Source organism: Denticeps clupeoides, chromosome 11 (assembly GCF_900700375.1).
Source record: "Denticeps clupeoides chromosome 11, fDenClu1.1, whole genome shotgun sequence".
Lineage (NCBI taxonomy): Eukaryota > Metazoa > Chordata > Actinopteri > Clupeiformes > Denticipitidae > Denticeps > Denticeps clupeoides.
In genome coordinates, this window is record NC_041717.1 from 10,201,885 (window position 1) to 10,222,023 (window position 20,139).

General features: G+C 44.6%; 2 protein-coding genes across 3 annotated transcripts; one reads left to right on the forward strand and one right to left on the reverse strand.

Moving 5' to 3' along the window:
* Positions 1–1,358: 1,358 nt before the first annotated feature.
* rad9b (RAD9 checkpoint clamp component B) lies at positions 1,359–10,446 on the forward strand. The gene is made up of 11 exons (XM_028996684.1): positions 1,359–1,395; positions 1,742–1,812; positions 2,562–2,690; positions 2,786–2,900; positions 3,616–3,715; positions 3,784–3,890; positions 3,968–4,074; positions 4,801–4,865; positions 5,293–5,415; positions 8,241–8,424; positions 9,686–10,446. Exons 1-11 carry the CDS (start codon positions 1,362–1,364, stop codon positions 9,815–9,817), a joined length of 1,167 nt encoding a protein of 388 aa, XP_028852517.1. The 5' UTR covers positions 1,359–1,361; the 3' UTR covers positions 9,818–10,446.
* On the reverse strand, positions 10,192–20,079 carry pptc7a (protein phosphatase targeting COQ7 a). 2 transcript variants are annotated; one of them, XM_028996683.1, is made up of 7 exons: positions 19,879–20,079; positions 19,648–19,782; positions 16,608–16,787; positions 15,095–15,293; positions 12,927–13,050; positions 12,713–12,842; positions 10,192–12,466 (listed from the first exon to the last, which is right to left on the reverse strand). In XM_028996683.1, the coding sequence occupies exons 2-7, from the start codon at positions 19,703–19,705 to the stop codon at positions 12,408–12,410; spliced, it is 750 nt and encodes a 249-aa protein (XP_028852516.1). In that variant the 5' UTR covers positions 19,706–19,782; positions 19,879–20,079; the 3' UTR covers positions 10,192–12,407. The 2 variants fall into 2 exon arrangements, with proteins under 2 accessions (XP_028852516.1, XP_028852515.1); XM_028996682.1 differs by having other exon boundaries at positions 19,648–20,079.
* Positions 20,080–20,139: the final 60 nt, after the last annotated feature.

Sequence of the window (20,139 nt, forward strand, 5' to 3'; positions counted from 1 at the left end):
ATGAGATGAGAAGACAATGATGAAAGACAATTCTGGGATCGCACGGTGCAACCATACAAAGCATTTACATTTACATTTTTACATTTTACATTTACAGCATTTATCAGACGCCCTTATCCAGAGCGACTTACAATCAGTAGATACAGGGACAGTCTCCCTGGAGCAATTTAGGGTTAAGTGTCTTGCTCAGGGACACAATGGTAGTAAGCGGGATTCGAACCCGGGTCTTCTGGTTCATAGGCGAGTGTGTTACCCACTAGGCTACTACCACCCTACCGGCCAAAGCAGCACAATTGCTAACTAGTAATATGTTTTTATTTTTACTGTTTTAACACAACTAGAACCAGTGACTAGATCAGTTCAAGAAGGGGAGTGGAAAAGACTTTAATCAATAAGGAGGACAAAGACCTCCATCCTCTGTGAGTTCACTTGTCCTCAAGGCCATATGGCTTTATAAGTCCAACAAGAACGACGCACTACTGCTCCTCCGTTACATTTGGACTCTCAAAACATGGCTGCAGGACTGTTCATTGGCGGGCCTGTTATTCCTTACGTTTATATGCTGTTGTTCCTACAGTTCTGTGCAACGGTCTTGGCAACTTTTTGTTTTCCCACAAGCAAATGTCTACAGATGTAAAAAAGTAGTGAAAGTGATGCACATCAGACAGGGCAGCCATGACAGGTGCCCGTGGAGCAGTGTGTGGGGACGGTGCTTTGCTCAGTGGCACCTTGGCGGTTCGGGATTCGAACCAGCAACCTGCGGATTATGGGACCGCTTCCTTACCACCTAGGCCACCACATGATGGCATTGTTTAATGAACATAAGGAAATTCTGCAATAAATGGTCTAGGTGAATCAATATTTGATCAATGTCTGACTTTTTTTTTTTGCTTTGAAGAAATTGCTTGCATTCAAGTTTTGTTTTGTTTTTTTTATTAAAAAAAATGTCTTTATCTCTTTATTTAATTATAGCCAGTTGTATTGGTTCACTCTGTCTCCCACCTTTAGAATTACTGTTAATTTTAAAGAATAAGTCATACATCGTGTTTTGCCACCGGCCTGTTGGAACTTCTCGGGGATATTTCAGCAGAACCTAAACAAATTTACACATGGCTTCTTAACTGGGTCCAATCCAAATCTACCTTGCACAGAGTGAAAACTTAATTCCTGTCCAAAAATATATATATATACACACAAAGCGGCCGAGCTACTAAATTCCCGTATCGAACAAGCAACGTTCCTCTATACGTGAAACCGGGAAATTCTGCGGCCTTCCCGGCGTTTGTTTTACGTGGACCGCGCTGGTGTTTTTTCTCGCCGCATGTTCCACTCGGGAAGCGTGTAATAAAGGAGCGAGCAGCATGAAATGCGTGATAGAAGGGAGCGGCGTGAAAGGTGCGTGAAAACGGCCACGCCAGGCGGTTAGCATGTAGCCGTGACGGGTTTAGCACGGACGCTAACCGAGCTCGCACTAAATCTGACATTTTCAAGCGGTTTCTCGGCATAATGTCGGAAACCGAGTAAATGTAGTCGGTCAGCGGAAGCTAGAAGTTCCGCCAGTAATATAATAGCTGCCTGGATAATATACTTTTTTCCTCTTGTTGAACTAGCGTGTGATACTAAATTAATGCAAGGTACCAGTTTTGAACGATTAGCATGTTGGATGGTTAAGTGTTTTCACCGGGATTAGCCGGTCATAGCCGATTAATTATTTAACCCCTCTCTGCACTAACTCTTCCAGTATTTGGAAAAGCAGTCCATGCTTTGTCAAAGATGGGAGATGAGCTGTGGCTGGACCCTCTGGAGAAAGGGGTGGGTTCGCCTCATTTAAAGTGAAGTTATTGTCACTTGTGATACACAGCAGCACAGTACACAGTGCACACAGTGAAATTTGTCCTCTGCATTTTACCCATCACCCTGAGTGAGCAGTGGGCAGCCATGACAGGCGCCCGGGGAGCAGTGTGAGGGGACGGTACTTTGCTCAGTGGCACCTTCTGATTAAGGGGCCGCTTCCTTAACTGCTGTGCCACCACTGCCCCTATTTTATTAACATGAACATGTTAATATTTTGGTGAAGATTCTCAATCATCCAGGTGAATTTGTCTGAAAGTTGAGTCATGGCAACCGGCCTTTCTTTCTTTAAGGTAGAGATGTTTCATTCTGCATCCACAGAACTTTGTGCCCACAAATTTATCCTCCAGGTTGGTTTCACCTCACTCCTGCCTTGAATAGGCTCGTTGAGGGAAAGAAAGGCAGGGGGGAGGGGGTGGGTGGATGTGACAGCCCCGCCCTGGCAGCTCCTCCTGCCCCCATTAAAGGGAAGTGATTGTCGTTGTGAAGCACAGCACACGGTGCACACAGTCCTCTGTATTTAACCCATCACCCTTAGTGAGCAGTGGGCAGCCATGACAGGCGCCCGGGGAGCAGTGTGTCGTTAAATGTGGCCAACTTTGTGGACGTGTGAGTTGGGCCTGGTTTTTATTTTATTTTTTTATTTTTTTTGGGGGGGGGTGAAAGGACAGCATTATAGGTTGATATGAACATGTTAACCCTCTCTGCAGCTGGCTCTGCGCACTGTGAATTCGGCCCACTCGGGATACTCCTGCTTCCTCTTCTCGGCCCTGTTCTTCCAGCACTACTCGTTTCGGCCCGACGCGGGGCAGCATGTCAAGTGTAAACTGACCATGAAGGTATCCAAAGCCAGACTGACCGATGCAAACAAATTCATATTCGTACACGCAATCTTGACATGAGTCCTGCTTGGGCTCTTCTCCCTGTGTTTCAGTGCATACTGCCGCTATTCCGTGGCCTTGCCACCACTGGGCGAAATGTTAACAGGTGTGAGATAAACATCGACACCCAGGACAGTCGGGCCATATTCCAGTTTTTGTGCATGCATGGTAAGCTGTGTGGGCTAAACTCTTCTGTGCATTTACTGCCATTTGATCTTCAACCCACACCGGCCCTCTGCTACGTTCCCTCCACTGGCTCCCAGTAGCTGCACACATCAGATTCAAAATACTGATGCTGGCCTACAAATCCAAACATGGAGTAGCACCATCCTACCTCATAGCCCTTATTACACCTCGCACTGCACCTCGTATACTCCGAGCCTCCAGTACTGCTCGCCTGGTCCCTCCATCTCTGAAGGTAAAAGGAAAACATTCATCTAGATTCTTCTCTGTCTTGGCCCCTCGGTGGTGGAATGAACTTCCCCTTGAGGTCAGAACACCTCAGTCACTCAGCATTTCCAAACGGCAGCTCAAGACTTTCCTCTTTAGAGAAATAAAAACGATTGTATTCATAGTTGGGGGTCCTAGTGAACCAGAACTGATCACTTCATTGAAGCACGTTGTAAGTCGCTCTGGACAAGGGCGCCTGCCAAATGCCTTAAATGTAAATGTAAGCTTGTTTCACACAACTTTGGCTACTTGTTCTGGGTAAAAATGGTCTTGTACCGTAGTTGTACCACTAGATGGCGCTGTACAACAATCAACGGTGAGCAACGCATTCGGCGTGGAGAAGTGGAAGCCTTTGGTCTCCTCTAACAATGCCTTGACCTGTGTGTAGTTAAACAGAACTACACACAGCTACTAACGTTTGCATGTACTACAGGCATCACCAAGACGCACAACTTGGGATTCCAGGATATCGAGGCGCTGCAGGCAGTCTTCCCAGAACACCTTTGCCCCAATCTTATCAAGGCCCATCCCAAGTAAGGAGACACCCAAGGAGAAATATTTCCCATTTGCAAGAATTATCACTGACAAATGGCTTTCTCAGACTCCTAGGTGACATTGTGCTGCATTTTCCACCGTCACTGGAGGAAATCACTTTGTCAGTATCTCCGATGAGGGTCAGTGTAAGGAAATACAACGAAGACGAAAGGGGTAAATTTGGTTTTATTCGAGTCAAGTGTAAATGTATATTTTATGCCTCACTAAGTAACTCTTCTCGACATGAGCAGGCTGTACGAAGGCTGTGAACACAGAGATGTCCTTGCACCCAGATGAATTTGACTATTTCCAGGTTGGCGTGGATTCAAACATAACCTTCTGCCTGAAGGAGCTCCGGGTAAGTGTCCCGGGATCTGGGGCTAGGCCTTGTTGTTTGTCACAAGGAGCCGATGAATGCGGTGTGCTCGCGTGTCTTTTTCCGTCTTCTGTTTTATGAGGAGACTTATTTCTAGCCAAGGGCCTAGAAGTTCAGCAGACGCTGTACCTATCAAATTCACTTGTGCTCTGTCCATGGTATACTGCATTATGCATGAGAATCTTCTGATTCTTAGTATTCACTAACAGATTTGAAAACGTTCCTAGATTTTGATATAAATGAGCCTTAGCAAAATGAAAACAGTATAAATAAACAGATATATTGTGTGGTTGCACTATATATACTATACTATATTATTGACTGTATATACTATACTACACTATGTTTATTGTATATTATGAGAAGGGAATGCACGTGCATTATAATTTTTTTGACAGTCGGTAGTGTTGATTGCTTTACACTCTGAAGCCATGCCATGGGGCTCAGTACAGGCGTGTGACTGCTACTGTCACCTCCTGATTCCATTAGACAGATGGTGAGATAGTCATGGCGATGATCTGACACAGTCAGTTGCGGGGGCTGGAAAGCACAGCGTGTCCTTCGCACACATGCCTGCCCTTTCCCCTGGGGACGTCCTGCACCCATGCCATCAAAGACCAGCAAGGGGTGCTGGTCGGTCACACTGACTGATGTGTCCTCTGTCCTACTAGACTCGGGTTAATGGTAGGACATGAATTTCTTGTTTAGGGCCTGCTGGCATTTGCTGAGTCCTATGGCCTGCCTGTGTCTGTGCACTTTGGTTCTTCTGGAAAGTAAGTAACATGCACTGGAACTTCCATGGAAAACAATTAACTAAACTAAATAAATTCAGGCAGTTGAGTAAATGTACTATTTGTAGTCTTAGCCTCCTCACCTACTTGGAATAACTACTTGTGTAATAACTCTCAAGGTCTTGTCCCCCCTACACTCCAGTTTTAATGCTTTATTTACTCATATACATTGAAAAATTATACTTTTATAGAAAGGAATGAAATTTACATGCAAAATTAAACTGGATATACTTTGGAATAGAATCTCTGTTTTACAAGTTCTCTGTAGATTGATTGACATACCAGAATATTTTTATTGACTTCTCCTTGGTAAATTTTAAACTAATAATTGAACATACCCATACGTAGGTGATTTGCTCAGCAGTAGCAGCAAGTTTTTATTTGCAGCCTCTGCTGTATGTACTCTCAGGCCTGTGTCCTTCAGTGTGGAGGACATTCTATTAGAGGCCAACATGGTGTTGGCCACTCTCTCAGACTCTGCCAGCAGTGCCATCTCTCAGACACCAGCAGAACACTCAGCCCCTGACCCCAGGTGAGCCTCAGATTTAACAATAGCCAGTTCCAGGAGCAGACATGTCTCACCTTCAGCCTTCACAGCTAACGTTAGGCGAAGAAATCCTTCCTTAATAGCTCATTACATGCTTTGTTTGGCTTATCAGTGTCCTTAAATATCCGGCAGAAACTATCATCTAGCCACTCGACTTCCTCTCGGTTAATTGTGGTGAGACCGGCACTGTGTACTGATACTGCGTCAGATAGACAGTGAACCCTCTTAATCCCCCATACACACACACACACACACACACAACCTGGCAAGTGATGCCACTTACGCTCTTCCTGCCTTTTCCAGGTCAATTAGAATGGCTTCTTTGAGTGGCAGTCACAGCCGGTTTGCACATCTGGGTCGTGTCTAAGCAGCCCGGCACATTGGCTGACCTGATGAAAGGCCAGTTTAAGGCCTTGTGGATTTCTGCCTTGACTGTCAGGCTTCAGTGCATTCCAATTGTTTTAATCCACAGATTTCTAGGCCATGATTCTGTTGTACACTGAGACTCAGAGGTGGACATTTTAGGTTCAGACAGTGTAGACCTGTTTAGTGGATGCACAATTTCAATGTATATGCAGAATTGTGAATAAACTGGGAACCCTGATTTTGTACTCTGCGACTTCAACTAAAGAATCGGGATAGGCCTCACAACCACAACATTACTGTCCATTCTGTGTCTGATACTTGCTCTGTACTTTCATGTCAATGAACTGCCATGTTTCAACCAAGCATTAAGCAAACACGGCAACATATTAAAGTAGGGATTTTAGAAATGAAACAAAGGTGAAGGCAGTCATGTTGTTTTTTTCCACTTCCTTGTGGTTTTTCCAAAGTGTATCAAAGCATGGGGTAGTAATTGATAGTAATTACTGTGAATGGGACAAAAAAACTCAATCTCAAATTTCATACTTTTAAATGTTTCAGATAAAAAATATTCAAAATTAGTCAAAGGCAATACAAAAAGGCAAAAATGGCCTACAAAAATGGAGTACAAAGACAAAAACCACTGCTGAGCAAAAAGAACATTAAGGCTTATCTCATTTTCAGAAAACATCTTGATGATCCCCAAGACTTTTGGGAAATAGTCTGTGAATTGACAAGACAAAGGTTGAACTTTTTGAAGGGGGGGAGGGGGGTACCATTACATATGGCAGTAACAATGCATTTCAGAAAAAGCACATCATACCAACAGTAAAATATGGGGGTGGTGGTAGTGTGAATGGTCTGGGGCTGTTTTGCTTCAGGACCTGGAAGACTTGCTGTGCTAAATGAAGCCATGAATTCTGCTGTCTACCAAAAAATCCTAAAGGAGAATATGTTGGTGACCTCAAGCTGAAACGAACTTTGGTTCTGCAGCAGGATAATGACCCAAAACGCACCAGCAAGTCCACCTCTGATTGGCTGAAGAAATACAGAATGAAGATTTTGGAGTGGCCTAGTCAAAGTCCTGACCCGAATCCTATTGATGTGCTGTGGCATGTTCTAAAAAACACAAATCATGTTCGAAAACCAGCCAATGTGGCTGAACTATGACAATCCTGCAAACCTGAGTGAGCCAAAATTCCTCTACAGTGCTAAAAAAAACTCATTGCAAGTTATCACAAATGTTTGATTGCAGTTGTTGCTACTAAGTGTCCCCCAACCAGTTATTTGGTTGAGGGGACACTTACTTTGTCACACAGGCCCATGTAGGTTTAGTTTTTTTCCCTTAATAATAAAATCATTAACTTTAACTATAACTATAATATATTTAACTATAATTTTATGTTTATTTGTGTTGTCTGACTAATTTTAAATTATTTGATGATCTGTGTCATGACTCCGGGTGTGAAGGGAGAGGAGGCACAGAAGCTGGTCATGACATTTATTTTAAACAGAAAAGAAACCAGGCCAAAAGGAAACAGGAAAACAACTAAAAACCTAACTTCAGCTATGTGACTAAATTTCAGGAACATAAAGGAAAGAGTCAACATCAATGTTTACATTAATGCTGCAGCCACTTCTGGTTGCTGCATGCACTTTTCAAATGGGTCCTGATCACTCATGCCTCATTAGCTTCAGTTGGGAGTGATCAAGACCCACTAATCAGGTTCGTCACAATCTGAAACATTTACATGTGCCTAACATGGAAAAAAGTAAGAAATCAAAGAGGGGACAAACACTGTATAAGAAATATTAGGGGGTGGGGTTGAGTGACTGGAATCACATTTAGAGCAACAAAGCTTTAGACACATTTTGTTCTTTCATTCATATTCTTCTGAATGACATTACAAATCTACAGAAACAGAGCGAGGCTGTGTCTGCTGCAAGCCACGTGCAGCTGAGTGGAGCGTTGGAGCATGCAGCTCTGGAACAGCGCCGGTCCCCTTATGAGAGAGGCCCTCTGGGGGATCTGTTGAGCTGAGCTGAGCGGCATTCATTATCTTTCTTTCTTCCTTGCTTCCCCTTCTCTCTGCGTTCTTTCTCCAGTCTCCCTCGCTCCCCTCCTCTTGTTCTTTTTCTTCCCTCAACCCCTCAACACCCACCCTCTCTCACACAGCCGTACACGTGCCTGTACAAATCACAGCATGCACCGTACTTGCACACGACAGGCACTCACTGAGGCTTGTCCTCCCAACACACACACACACTCACTCCAAGAATTCAGCCTCATGTGGAAGTCTGACACATTCTGTCCTTAGATTAACACAGGAAGGTTTGGATCTCAGAGATTGAAAGTGCATTATGTTACAGCATGGGATTGCTTTGCCTGGAATCCCTACAAAGTGAAATCCTGTGAATCAGAGACAGAAACTCTCCCATTTGTGCAGCCTTGGGGACGTCCCTGCCCAGGCCGACCCCCGTGATCCTGGAGTGAAGGCTGATTCAACTTCCCAGCAAATCATGGAAAGGGTGGCCTCCAGCCAGGGAAGCCCTGTCTTCGTCCCTGCTGTCCACATGAGGAGGGTGCTGCGGCTCCAGGATGGCACCCGCGTTACTCCTGCTTCCTCAAAGGTGAAACTTTAGGTCTTGCAGTGCCATGGCCTTTTGTAGCCATACGAATTCACACAGAACAGCAACCTGCCAATTCGTTTATTATATACTGTATAGATCTATTTAGTTTGTTCAGATATGATATACTTGTCCGTACATCAGTAGAATAACCAGAACTGTGCTGTCCATTCAGCTGTTTTTATTAATATGATATCAGGGCTGCCAACTTTGAAGAATTTATTAATACAGATAATTAATACAGTTACTGTGGCGATGCGGGCAGGGCTTGGATTACTCAAAAACCAATCATAAACCAAAGCAGCAGTCCTTGCACTGCATTCTGCAAACTTTAAAATTCAGTCCAGATATAAATGCGGCTTCATGAGTACAGTATATATTCTCTCATCTAGAGCTGAGCATCTGTGTCAGGTTTAGAACACTGTTCTAAAATGGGTTCTACACTTAGTTGAAAGTTATTAAACCTGATGACAATGGACCTAATAGCATGAGTCTCACAGCCAGTGGTTAAAAGATGGTGTACTGTGTCAGGGTAAATTCACTGTCACTGTGCCATAGGTTATTGTGTTCTGTCCCTCTGGGTCTCTGTAGCCAGAATGTTGGCATTCCAGCTCATTTGGATCAGGTTATAGCTAATAGCCTAAAAAAATGCCAGAAAAAGAGGAATGAAAGAACAATGAATAACGGGTGCAGAACTCAGGGGGAATGGTGGCTCCATGAATCGGCTTAGAACAATGGCCTTGAATAGTGCATGTAGGTCACCAACATTAAATGAGTAGTTTAGCTTTTTCCCCCCGCATTATTTTCTGCTTATTTTTAGTAGATTGATGTTTGATGTCTAGTGCCCAAATTCTGGTTGTTGCTTTTTAAAATTAGTGCAGGCACTGGAAAACCAGCATCCTCCCACATAAAAACACTTTTCTTTTAGTTGCTATTATATTATTTTATTAAAAAATAAAAAATCTGCAGATTGAACTAGAAATAGGCAATTATCATATATATATATATATATATATATATATATATATATATATATATATATATATATATATAAGATCAAAGATAAAAATGTTTAAAAATTTGTTGTTCTTTTTCATGCATTATCAAGTTGAAACATCATGTTCTTTTGAAGACTGCAGGACTCAACATGATGTCACAGAACTAGCCACAGCAGAGTTGAATGCTAAGGGCACACGCATTCCTGAAAAATTCCGTACTATTGTAATATGTGAAATAATGTGAGGCTATGGGGTTGTTTGTACAGATCCGAGCCATTCTGTTTGGAGCAGTGTCACTCAACCAGGGTGCTGCTGGTCCCTCAGAGGTGCCCAGTCTGGTATGTGCAAGTGACACAGAGGACGACATTGCAGAGAATGAGGCCAAACTCACAGATTAGGAATAAGGAAGAAAAGCACAATGTGAGAAAGTTTAGGTGGGATGCATGTTTACCCTCTGTATTTTGTTTATGATTTATTTAGTTCTAGTGTTTTGTTAAAAAAAAAAAAAAAATTTCCAATTACATGAATGTTTTAGCTAATACTGTTAAAAAGATATGGACATGTGGAAATGGCTATAAAAAGCCCTGTAAAATATCCCTTTTAAGGTATGAATGTGCTTTTCTATCTGCGGGACATGTTCAGTCCTGCATAGTTTTACACAGTCTTGAGGACTGTATTTAAACAAGCAGCAGACAGTTCATCCTTTCCATGCTTCCACAGCACACCCTCCACCCCATGCACATAAGATGTGTAAATAAGGAGGACATATGGGTAATAATAAATACTAATGTTGGTTTATTTAAATATACTGCATTGAAAACATATGTACAAAACCTGCATTGTTTTACTGTACACACGCATATATATATATACACATAGGCCTTATGCGGCTCTCCAAGCCTAAAAGTGAGTTCTGTCAAGTCATAACAGTGCAGGATCAGGGACAGATAATGATGAAGTGGCAGCAGATGGATGCTTTTCATTCTTAAGGCTCATATGGTGCTTTTTTGGTAATTGAAACTGTAGGGGGGGGGAAGTCACATGAGTGACTGTCCTGTGCAACAAATTTTGCCACTGAAATGCAGCTGCTTTCTTAACTGGGTAGGTTAAAGTTTACCTGCTCTCTTCATGAGCCCTTATAGCAGCATAATGGCTCTTCTTTCACGCATGACAAGAAAAGAAAAATTCTGAACAGTTTCATGCCAGTCGAAAGCCTGGATGTAGAACGGTTTAGTTAATGGCCTACCTTATCTGCTCGAGTTTCACAGAACCGGCTGACTTGTACTGCTGTTCTAGGAAATATTTGAATGCATTACAGGAATAGATTTAGAAATGAAAGCCAAGGTTAGGACTTTGTAGGACTAAGCATGCCTGCTCCCTATTTGTAATTTAATGAGTGCATTTACTCATTCAGTAGGGATCCTTGTGAACCAACCTGCATAAGAACATTCAACTTTTAAGATATGCACCTGCATTAAAACCATATTTAACTCTGCAAGCTTCTTGATGAATATGTTGTTATGCAACTACAACATTATGTAAAGGCACAACATCGGGATCTCCTACTATACAATATATGTCTACTGTACAGATGATACTAAGAAGGCTAATCCAACAATTTCACTTTCAGCGGAAGCTCAGGGGCAAGACTCTGGGGCGTGGCGTAGCATGTCAGTATCCAAAGAACACCGCATACAAGGCACATGAGCTTTTCTAACTGCACCCTGAGTCGACATTAATCCTAAATGGAAAATTTTATCCTGCAGACTGCTTGGGAAATGAACATTGGCAATTTTGACAATTAATAAAAAAAATAACTGCTGAATTGTAGTTATATCATGGGAGCATCCAATTATTTTTGAAGACTGCACCATGGAGCCAGGAAAGAACATTGTGTGACAAAACTAGCCACAGCAGTTACAAAAATAAAAGCCTTTATTTATTCTTCTGACCCACCACACATACACACTAAGCATTCACAGATGCCTGCATGTACACATTTCAAATGGAGGGGGGGAGGGCAAAACACCTCGAACCTAAAATGCAATACGATCAGAACAGAGGCACACATACTACACACCCGCACATTGGACACAACTGGACTCAGTGCAAGAAGCAGGACAAGTCCCCGGAACTAGCAATCTCTTGCATGGCCTTGGCTCCCGTTCCTTGTAGCCCAGACTGGGACAGACGGAGGGAGGAACATCTGACTCCAGACGTTAAAACAAAAAAATTAAAATAATCATGCCTCATCTAGGTACAGTACAATAAAGCCATCTTGCCCTGGACCCTGATCTTCAAATAGCAACAAATATCTTATTTGCACATCTGCTTGACACTTCTTCCCAGAACATGGCAATCCCTGCCCCTGCAGTATTCCCTCCACCGCGTTATTCGCGCACGCCTCCCCTGCGCTGCTCTTCTCCCAAAAGGGCCTGACAGAATACCGTCTCAGCTGCCTCCGCAGGTACACCGAGGGTGGACGCTGCGACTGTGCATGTTGACCAGTGTAAAAAAAAAGTTAAAAATGGAAAGGTAACAGGCGCGACGGATCTGGCCTCGAAGCTCTGTACATTCAGGAACCTGTCCGATTCATCCCTTCCTGCACAATCCGGCGAAGATTACTTCCCCTTGCGTCCCCGGCTTCTTCGCTTAAGACATCCCAAACCCTTCTCACTGCTTTCTGCCTTCTAGGAAAGCACCTATGGCAAGAACCCATAACCCCTCTCTCTCGCGCAAGTGTTTTGTGTACACGGTGGGCCTTTAAACCTACTAACTACTGGGACCCCTCTCGTAATTCCTACACCGTGGGTCCAGAAGAGAAACTGCCATTCTGCCAGCTTGAAGTGGTCATATAGCCCATCCAATATGGGTTGGAGCAGGTGGTGACAGGGCGGGGTGGAAAGCAAATGAGAGGGGGGGACAAAGTCCCCAGTCCTGCCAGCAGGAAACAGACAGTCCAGTAGATGCAGAGAGGAATAGACAGTGCTAGTCTGTGTACTCCGCAACAATTGACAGCAGAACTGTGATGTCATCCGGCTTCCCTCCTGTGGAAGGAAAAATAAAGACACGGCTTGAAGGACAATGACTGGCAGGGGTTCTGAGGGCATCAGCCACACTTTGCCATTCATTGACTTCTCAGTTGTATATGCTGTGAAAACAGACCTTTGGGGCAACTGTAGCTGAACAATAGACATAAAACTCCTGGGCCATGTTGTGTCAGTCATTCGTTCGTTTTTCAATTCGCACAAGGTCTGTTGGGATCGTTTAAATAGAACAAAACTCTTACGTACCTCTTACATTCAGTCCATTGTCACACGCGAACTGTGCAAAAGGTGACATGTAATTGGGGTCGTACGCCAGAACGTGGGCCTGCTCGGCGATGCTCCTGGCTGTCTGTTGTATGCTCTCGTAGTTGGTGTTCTGCAACAGAAGATGCCGTCTTTCACCGCTACCGTTCAGAAAATGCCTGCTTTGCTCAAGCTTGCATGGTTAGCAGGTGTTCACCTTGAGCTTCTTAAGTTCTTGCAGGATCATGTAGTCCGGCATGTTGTCGAAAAGCCCATCCGTCGCAGTGAGAATGATGTCGCCGAGCTGGACGTCAAACGAAGAGCTGTCAGCTGCCTCTGGGCTGTAAAGCATGTGGATAAAGACGTGTCATCCTGACTGAAACGGCGCTTCTACAAGATGCAACACTACAGTGGGTGTAAAAGGCCTTCGTTAAGACTTTAAAGACCAGAGCCACCTACAGCTTATCGTAAAAGGATCTAACGTTGCCTCTTCCTTGCCAGGCTTTGCCTGCATTAAATTGGTGGGGCGGCTCCTGGCTTCTGCCAGGCTCCCAGTGTGGGATGTGTCCTTATGAACCTTATGAAACCCTCTTTAACCTAGGCGCCTGCCCCCGACTCCACTGCTTTTCCCCTCTCCTAGTCATGACCATGTTCGTCCCCATGTTGCCAACAGATGACCAACATTTCAGACCGGCCATCAATTTCTGCAGAGAAACTGGAAACACATCGCTTGTTCTTACAAAAAGAAAGACATGACAAGAATAATTTGATAATTTTAAGTGTCGAGAAGAACCCTTGGGCAAATCCAACTTTTAATTGAAGGAGCACTGGAAGTGTTTATGATAAAGGCAGCCCTTCTGGAATTGGCCATTATTCCGAAACTACAGACCAAAAAAGGGAATAACAAACATGATCTGCATTGGAAACACTCTCCCTGTGCTGCACTTGTGTCCTGAATGTGGTTTTTGTTAAATTGCTCCCATTTTCCTGTCCCGTGAACAGAGGGAACAACTGCTGTGGCTTCTGACAAAATACAATTACGGGTGGTAGCGAGACTCGCTGAGTGGCCCAGGAGCATTCCACAAACAAGCATTCCTGCTTCACTGCAGCCTGCCATTTTGGTGCTCAGAGGTGTAAAAGGCCTTTTTTCCCTCCCCTCTTTGCTGGGTGTCATTGGGTCGTGCTGTACACATATAGATCAGTGCTGGGGTGTCAGATTCATTTCCTGGAAGGCCTTTATAAACTCAGTGGCCCAGTCTCCCCGACAAGACTGGACTGGAAGTGTGAGACTTCAAAATAAATACAGAAATAGATGCAAAGCTGAAATCGAGAGAAAACTTTGTTTGTGAAGCTACAATGAGTGGAATTAGAGAGAGCGAGAGAGAGAGAAGATTATGGAATTAGTGACTGCTGTGAAATGGAACCAGAAACATCTGCGGATGAGTCACTGCAGTGGTTTACTGTTCCAGAACAGGGTGGGTGTTGTTCTCCCCGACACGAGAGGTACAGGCCGTTACTACACTACACACCTGAACCTGAGGCACAGGTGAAGAACATATCTGGGTCGGACTAAAAGTCGAGCTTTTACTTGTGGCCAAGAGTTACTCGAAATGGGACACTTTCTGCGAACCCGAGACGTTAGCAGCCAAGACCAACTCGCATGAAGGCACACATGACAGGGTTCAAAATAATCCCTCTTCAAGATTACCCGGGTCAGGGAGGGGGAAACAACAAAAAAAAAAAAAAATGAGTCCAGAGGTCAGGGGACAGGATTGGCTGACATGGCGAAGTCGTCCAGTGAGGGATTAAACCTCAGCTTGCCTTCTCAGAACCCTCCCACCCTGCGCCAGCAAACCCCCCGAGCTGCTGGCACAGCTCGGCAACGAGGGATCGCAGCACATGGCCGCGGCTGGCCCTCTACCCTGTGACACTGTCACGCCGCCAACAGGCGCCAGGGAGCTCCGCTTTGGGTCAAATGTGATTAACAGAGCCTGGCAAGGAAGACTAGACGGAGGCGGAGCACGAACACACCTTCTCAGGATATCTATTCAATTGATTTCAATGAATTCCTGCATCACAATACATTCATTTTTCTGTTTATAAATGAACAGAGACCTGTATTTAATATAAATTATATAAAAATCCTATTTGCAGCGTGGTAGATATATTACGACACAGTGTTGTAGAACATAGAACGACATGATAGATACATTTATGTTCACAGCAGATAACGCACCCGCCTGTTAAGATCAATACAGATTTTTCAGAGAAGCCACCTTAACTGCTGAACTTTTACTTACTGGGGTAGTATTCAACAATAAAGAGGGTTTCATGGATGTGCTTTGAGTTGAATTATGTTGTCATGTCTTGATGTAAGCATCGTACCTGTCACTGAGCACTGCCCCCTCAGCCTCGGGCGGTGCGATAGACAGCTGGAAGGGCGTGTTGAAGTAGTGCTGCTGCTCATCTGACCTGTGCACCACCTCACCGCCCCGCACAACCAGGAATCCGGAGTCTCCCAGGTTGGCCGTGTGCAGCCGGTGCCTCTGCCGGTCCAGCACCACAATGCAGGCTGTGCTGCTGCCTATGGAGACACAATACAGACAGAAATAATAAACAGTCTTGCTGATAAGACGATAAGAGCTCTGTCTGCAAGAGCGGTCCTGTTCTCTTATGCAGCATTTGCATCATGATCAGGGGCACACAATGCTGAACATGTAAGGACATTTCTAACCTTGCACTAATATACAAGGGAGGGTAGGACGGAAAAAACATTTTGATTTTTCTATTCTGCAGAACCAAAAAAAAAAAAAGGCAATGCAAAACTGATGTTCCAGTCATCTTCCCCTCTAAACACTTTAATATTGAATCTGAAGAAAAAGCACGGCGAGGCTTTTCACGTGGCTCCTCCCTGTGATTAATCCTCTCCAGCACTCTGTGTAGGGATCTTTGGCCACACAATGACTCATTTTCCTACTCTATAATATAATTATCCTGCCGGAGACGATTTAGTTTCCTTTGGCATGGAAACATTCAGACCTTGACTACAGTCACCAGTGTTGTTCTGAACATCTCGATTCTGCACGCAACGGTACAAGCGGGAACGGTTTCGTGTGTCTTGAACTTGCAGCATTATGTGGGAAGGTGCTGTGACTCATAGTTCAGCACCGCGGTCTCCAGAAAAATCCAAGCCACTGACTGTACTCACATAATAACAATCACTGAATGGCAGAGGACGCACTGGTGGTCAGGAGCAGGGCTGAGTCATATGCTGAAAAATGTCACTGTGTGGCTGAGAAGAGTTCTAAAGCATATTGTGCTTCTGTATATTATTATATGCAGTTATGCTGGCTTTTAGGGCCTGTGCAAATGCCATTAGCTGCAGCCCAGATGTCTCACATTTTCTCTGCATTGGGGCTCTCGTGTGCTGCAAATGTACAATGGGTCAAGGTCAGAAAAGGCTACAAACTGCTGTGTGGGCGACCAGAGTCTTTACTGTAATGGGGGAGCTGGTGCAGGCATGCTGCTTGGGTCTGCAGGGATTACACGGTCACATCTGGTTTGTTTCACGAAAAGACAATGACCACATTCTCGAAATCCAATGTTCTGTTTGTAAATGTTTACTTTCCCCCACCATGGCAAAGTACATAAAACTTGCCATACGCTTAAGCTGAGAGCAAATAATTCAGCTGAAGCTAAGAGCCTGATGCTAACAGTGACTGAACAACCTTATCAGTGGTTTTTATTTGTGTATAATTATATGGTCAAGCATGTGTCTAGATTTCTTGACATAGCGTACAGGAGTAAACAGGCACATGTGCACTAAAAAAAAAAAAAAAAAAAATGTAGATATGGAAAAGATAAAAAAAAAAATTAAAAAAAACTTCAATGTACGCACCTAAAAGAGGTACTTTATTCTGTAACAGCTCGTAATAACTGGTCGTGAGGATGCCCACGGGGTTGCTTGGCACAAAGCGCCCCTCTTTGACCAGCCGCTCGCACGTCCTCATGAGGGTGCCAGAGAACTGGGATGGGTCGACCCCATAGTCTCGCCATCCGCCTACGCCGTCAGCAACACCTACGAAAGGTACAAAAGAAAATGTTAAGGCATGTCATGCAGAACTCTTTAATAACAGAATATTGTTATTCCATAGGCTTGTTAAGATAGTCCCAATAAGCCTAGTCACGACTGAAAAAAAATAAATATATATATATATTTTATCTCTGGTGCTTTCTTCAGTCACATGGTCTATCTCCATTTAAACAATGTAAATAAATCTGCCACAAAAGAAACGAAATGACGTTGACATTTTATTTGCATCTTTTTGCATTGCGTTCCATCATATCATGTGTCTATACATTTAATAACCTGATCAATAATACTGATAATACTGCCCACGTGTGCAAGGCAGCTGTGTAATGCAAGTTCTGCCGGTTAGAAAATAAAAATAAGAACAAATAACATGACACAAAAAAATACAGAAACTGCCTTTCAGCAGCTGCTTTATTAAATTAAGGAGAGAAAAGAAAAAGGAAGTCGGTCACGCAAGACGCAAGAGACCACACCACTAATGGTGGTGACAGAGCTGAAAGTAGAGGTGACCAACCAGAAACAGCACAATTAACAGCCTTTCAACAGCATTCGGGTTCTTCTCTTTGACGTGTTCTCTATTCTTTTGTTCCACAAGGTCAAGCTCCTGAGAAAAAGAGGAATGCCTAATGATAATATTTTTATCTACATTGTGTACAAATGGCAAGTTCTGCTTTTGTGCTTTTTGGTTTTTTCCGATGTTTTATAGCTGGAAATGCAAAATGTTTCAGCACGCTACAGCTACACAGATGTGGAACCAGGCCTATGTTTCTCCACTAGCTATAAACGACTACAGATTTACTACATTCGACAGTCACCAAGAACAAACACAAGATAAAATAACGTCGAATACATTCGGTTTCGGACCACAGCACCTACGCACCAAATGTGGGTAAAAATGTAAATATGTGAATATGCATCACATACATGAGCTTCCTTTACATCTGTAATTAACGTAAAGACGGCGATTAGCTCTGCACTTGAAACATGACGGGAATAACCAAAAAGAAGACAGGGAGTAAAGTCAGTCAGCCAGTTGAAGCTTCTATTTTCTGTGCTCAAATCACACGGTTTTTCATTTGATATTTTTACTATAAAATCACTCCTATAGATAGTCTTTTTTTTTTTTTTTACATATTAATGCCACGTTCACTACGAAGCAATCCTGTACTACTTTGCCATAAAAGGATGAGCCCAGATAAGGGAGCTGGAGTTGTAAAGGTGGAATAATCTCTTCTTAAACTGCCTCGTTTTAAGACGAACAGAAAGCCAGGCCAAGTGGGATTGTGTGTGCGCTTTTTAACTATGTGGTTATATTACGTCTGTTGTCTGCACGGGTGCCGACTACACGTGACTTATACTGACTACACGTCCCAACACTCCGTATAAACACACCATAAAGTTTCATTTATTCATTCCACAACTACCATAGCCAAGTCACTGCTTCATCCATAGTTTCACACAAATACGCATGCACACCGTTCACGTTTTCACCATCATGGCCAGTGCGTTTTTCATTCAGCTTTTGTTTGAATTGTCTCTTTGGTGGAAGTACAAGTGACAAGGACACTCAATCAAGTGGTTTGTGACCTTATAACCTGGCAATGTTTCAGCCACTGATGTGATGTCTGTCTAGTGGTAAAATGCACATAACGCAGTCTGGTGATGACATCAACATTCTGCAACATTGTTCTAATAAGGTATGTATGAAAGTGAAAGTGAAGTGGTAGGCATTGTGAGACACTGCAGCACAGCACATGGTGACACAAAGAAATGTCCCCTCTGCTTTTACCCATCACCCTTGGTGAGCCGTGGGCAGCCATGACAGGCGCCCGGGGAGCAGTGTGTGGGGACGGTTCTTTACTCAGTAGAACAGCTAGGCCACCACTGCCCCTCAATATGAGATGTTCTGTATGTAATTGAAGAGCCTAAAGCACTGCGAACCACTGGCACGCTAGAGCTAGAGACAAAATGACCCAGTCCAGTCTCCAGACCTGCGATGGGTGCCGGGTCTGCATCCAATCAAAACTGTTACCTGGTATTGAATTTGCACTTTTCATTTTTCACTTGCAGCTGCATTTAAACGTGCAATTTTTTCACACCACCACGCCATTCTTTCCCCCACTGAGCTGTCCATGCACCTCGAATATCAGTCCAACTGTACAGCAACCATGCATGCGCGGCCCGACGCGGGTGCATTTTAGCAGCATTATATATTTACATTTACATTTACAGCATTTTATCAGACGCCCTTATCCAGAGCGACTTACAATCAGTATCTACAGGGACAGTCTCCCTGGAGCAACTTAAGGTTAAGTGTCTTGCTCAGGGACACAATGGTAGTAAGTGGGATTTGAACCCGGGTCTTCTGGTTCACAGGCGAGTGTCTTACCCACTAGGCTACTACCACCAAATATAATATATTAATATTTAATATCTAACATCAGCCACGAGCAGCAACTCAAATACAGTTGTTGATGTTTATGCTGGGTCGTAACACAAAAACCAGTTACTAGTTACTGTTAAAAACTAATCTGACTACACAGCTACGCACGCGAAGTTACGTAAGTGTGCGCGTTTAATACGGACAAAGCGTTCAGGACGCCGCTCACAGCCGCCCGGGGGGCGAATAAAGTGCGGCGTGCGTCAGCTCCGAAGGGCACGTCAACTAAAAATAAATAATAATTAAAAAAAAGTCGCGGGTTCGAGCCCCGACTCGGCCGTACGTGGCGAATTTAAACGTGAATCGAAATTAAACGTCCGGCGAGGTCCGGCCGACGTCCTAAGCAGCTTAGCCGGCTAGCGTGCCGGAGACAGGGCGGCGGGACGCAGACGCCACCGAACTCACCCAGGACGTCGGCGCACCGGTGTCGGGCGACGAAGCACGCGTCGTCGCCATAGCACATCCCCTTCTTCAGAATGCCCTTGCGAAAATCCTTGCCGAAGCCGAAGCTCGCCGTCACCAGGCTGTAATCGCGGCTATCTGTTTGGGAGAGACCGCCGATGACGGCCCGGGCAACCAGTCTACCGTAGGAGATTACGGACAACATCACCCGGAGAGCGCCGCTCGAACACCGACCTGCCCCGCGGCTGGCTGGGCGGCTGCCCCCCGCAACCCCCGCGGAGCTAGCGGCTTAGTGTGTCCGGCGTCGGCCCGCGGTTCCTCGGCCGAGGCGCGTCCGCGGAGGCGGCAGGTAGATCCAGACGCGGCCGGGGCTTCGGTGCGCCGGTGAACTCGGCTCTCCGCGGTGTGACCCGTCATCCGGGCTGTGACGCAAGCTTTGTAGGCGACGTAACGCTGGGGGGCGTCTCGTGACTCGGCCCACGTCACGGCGTTACG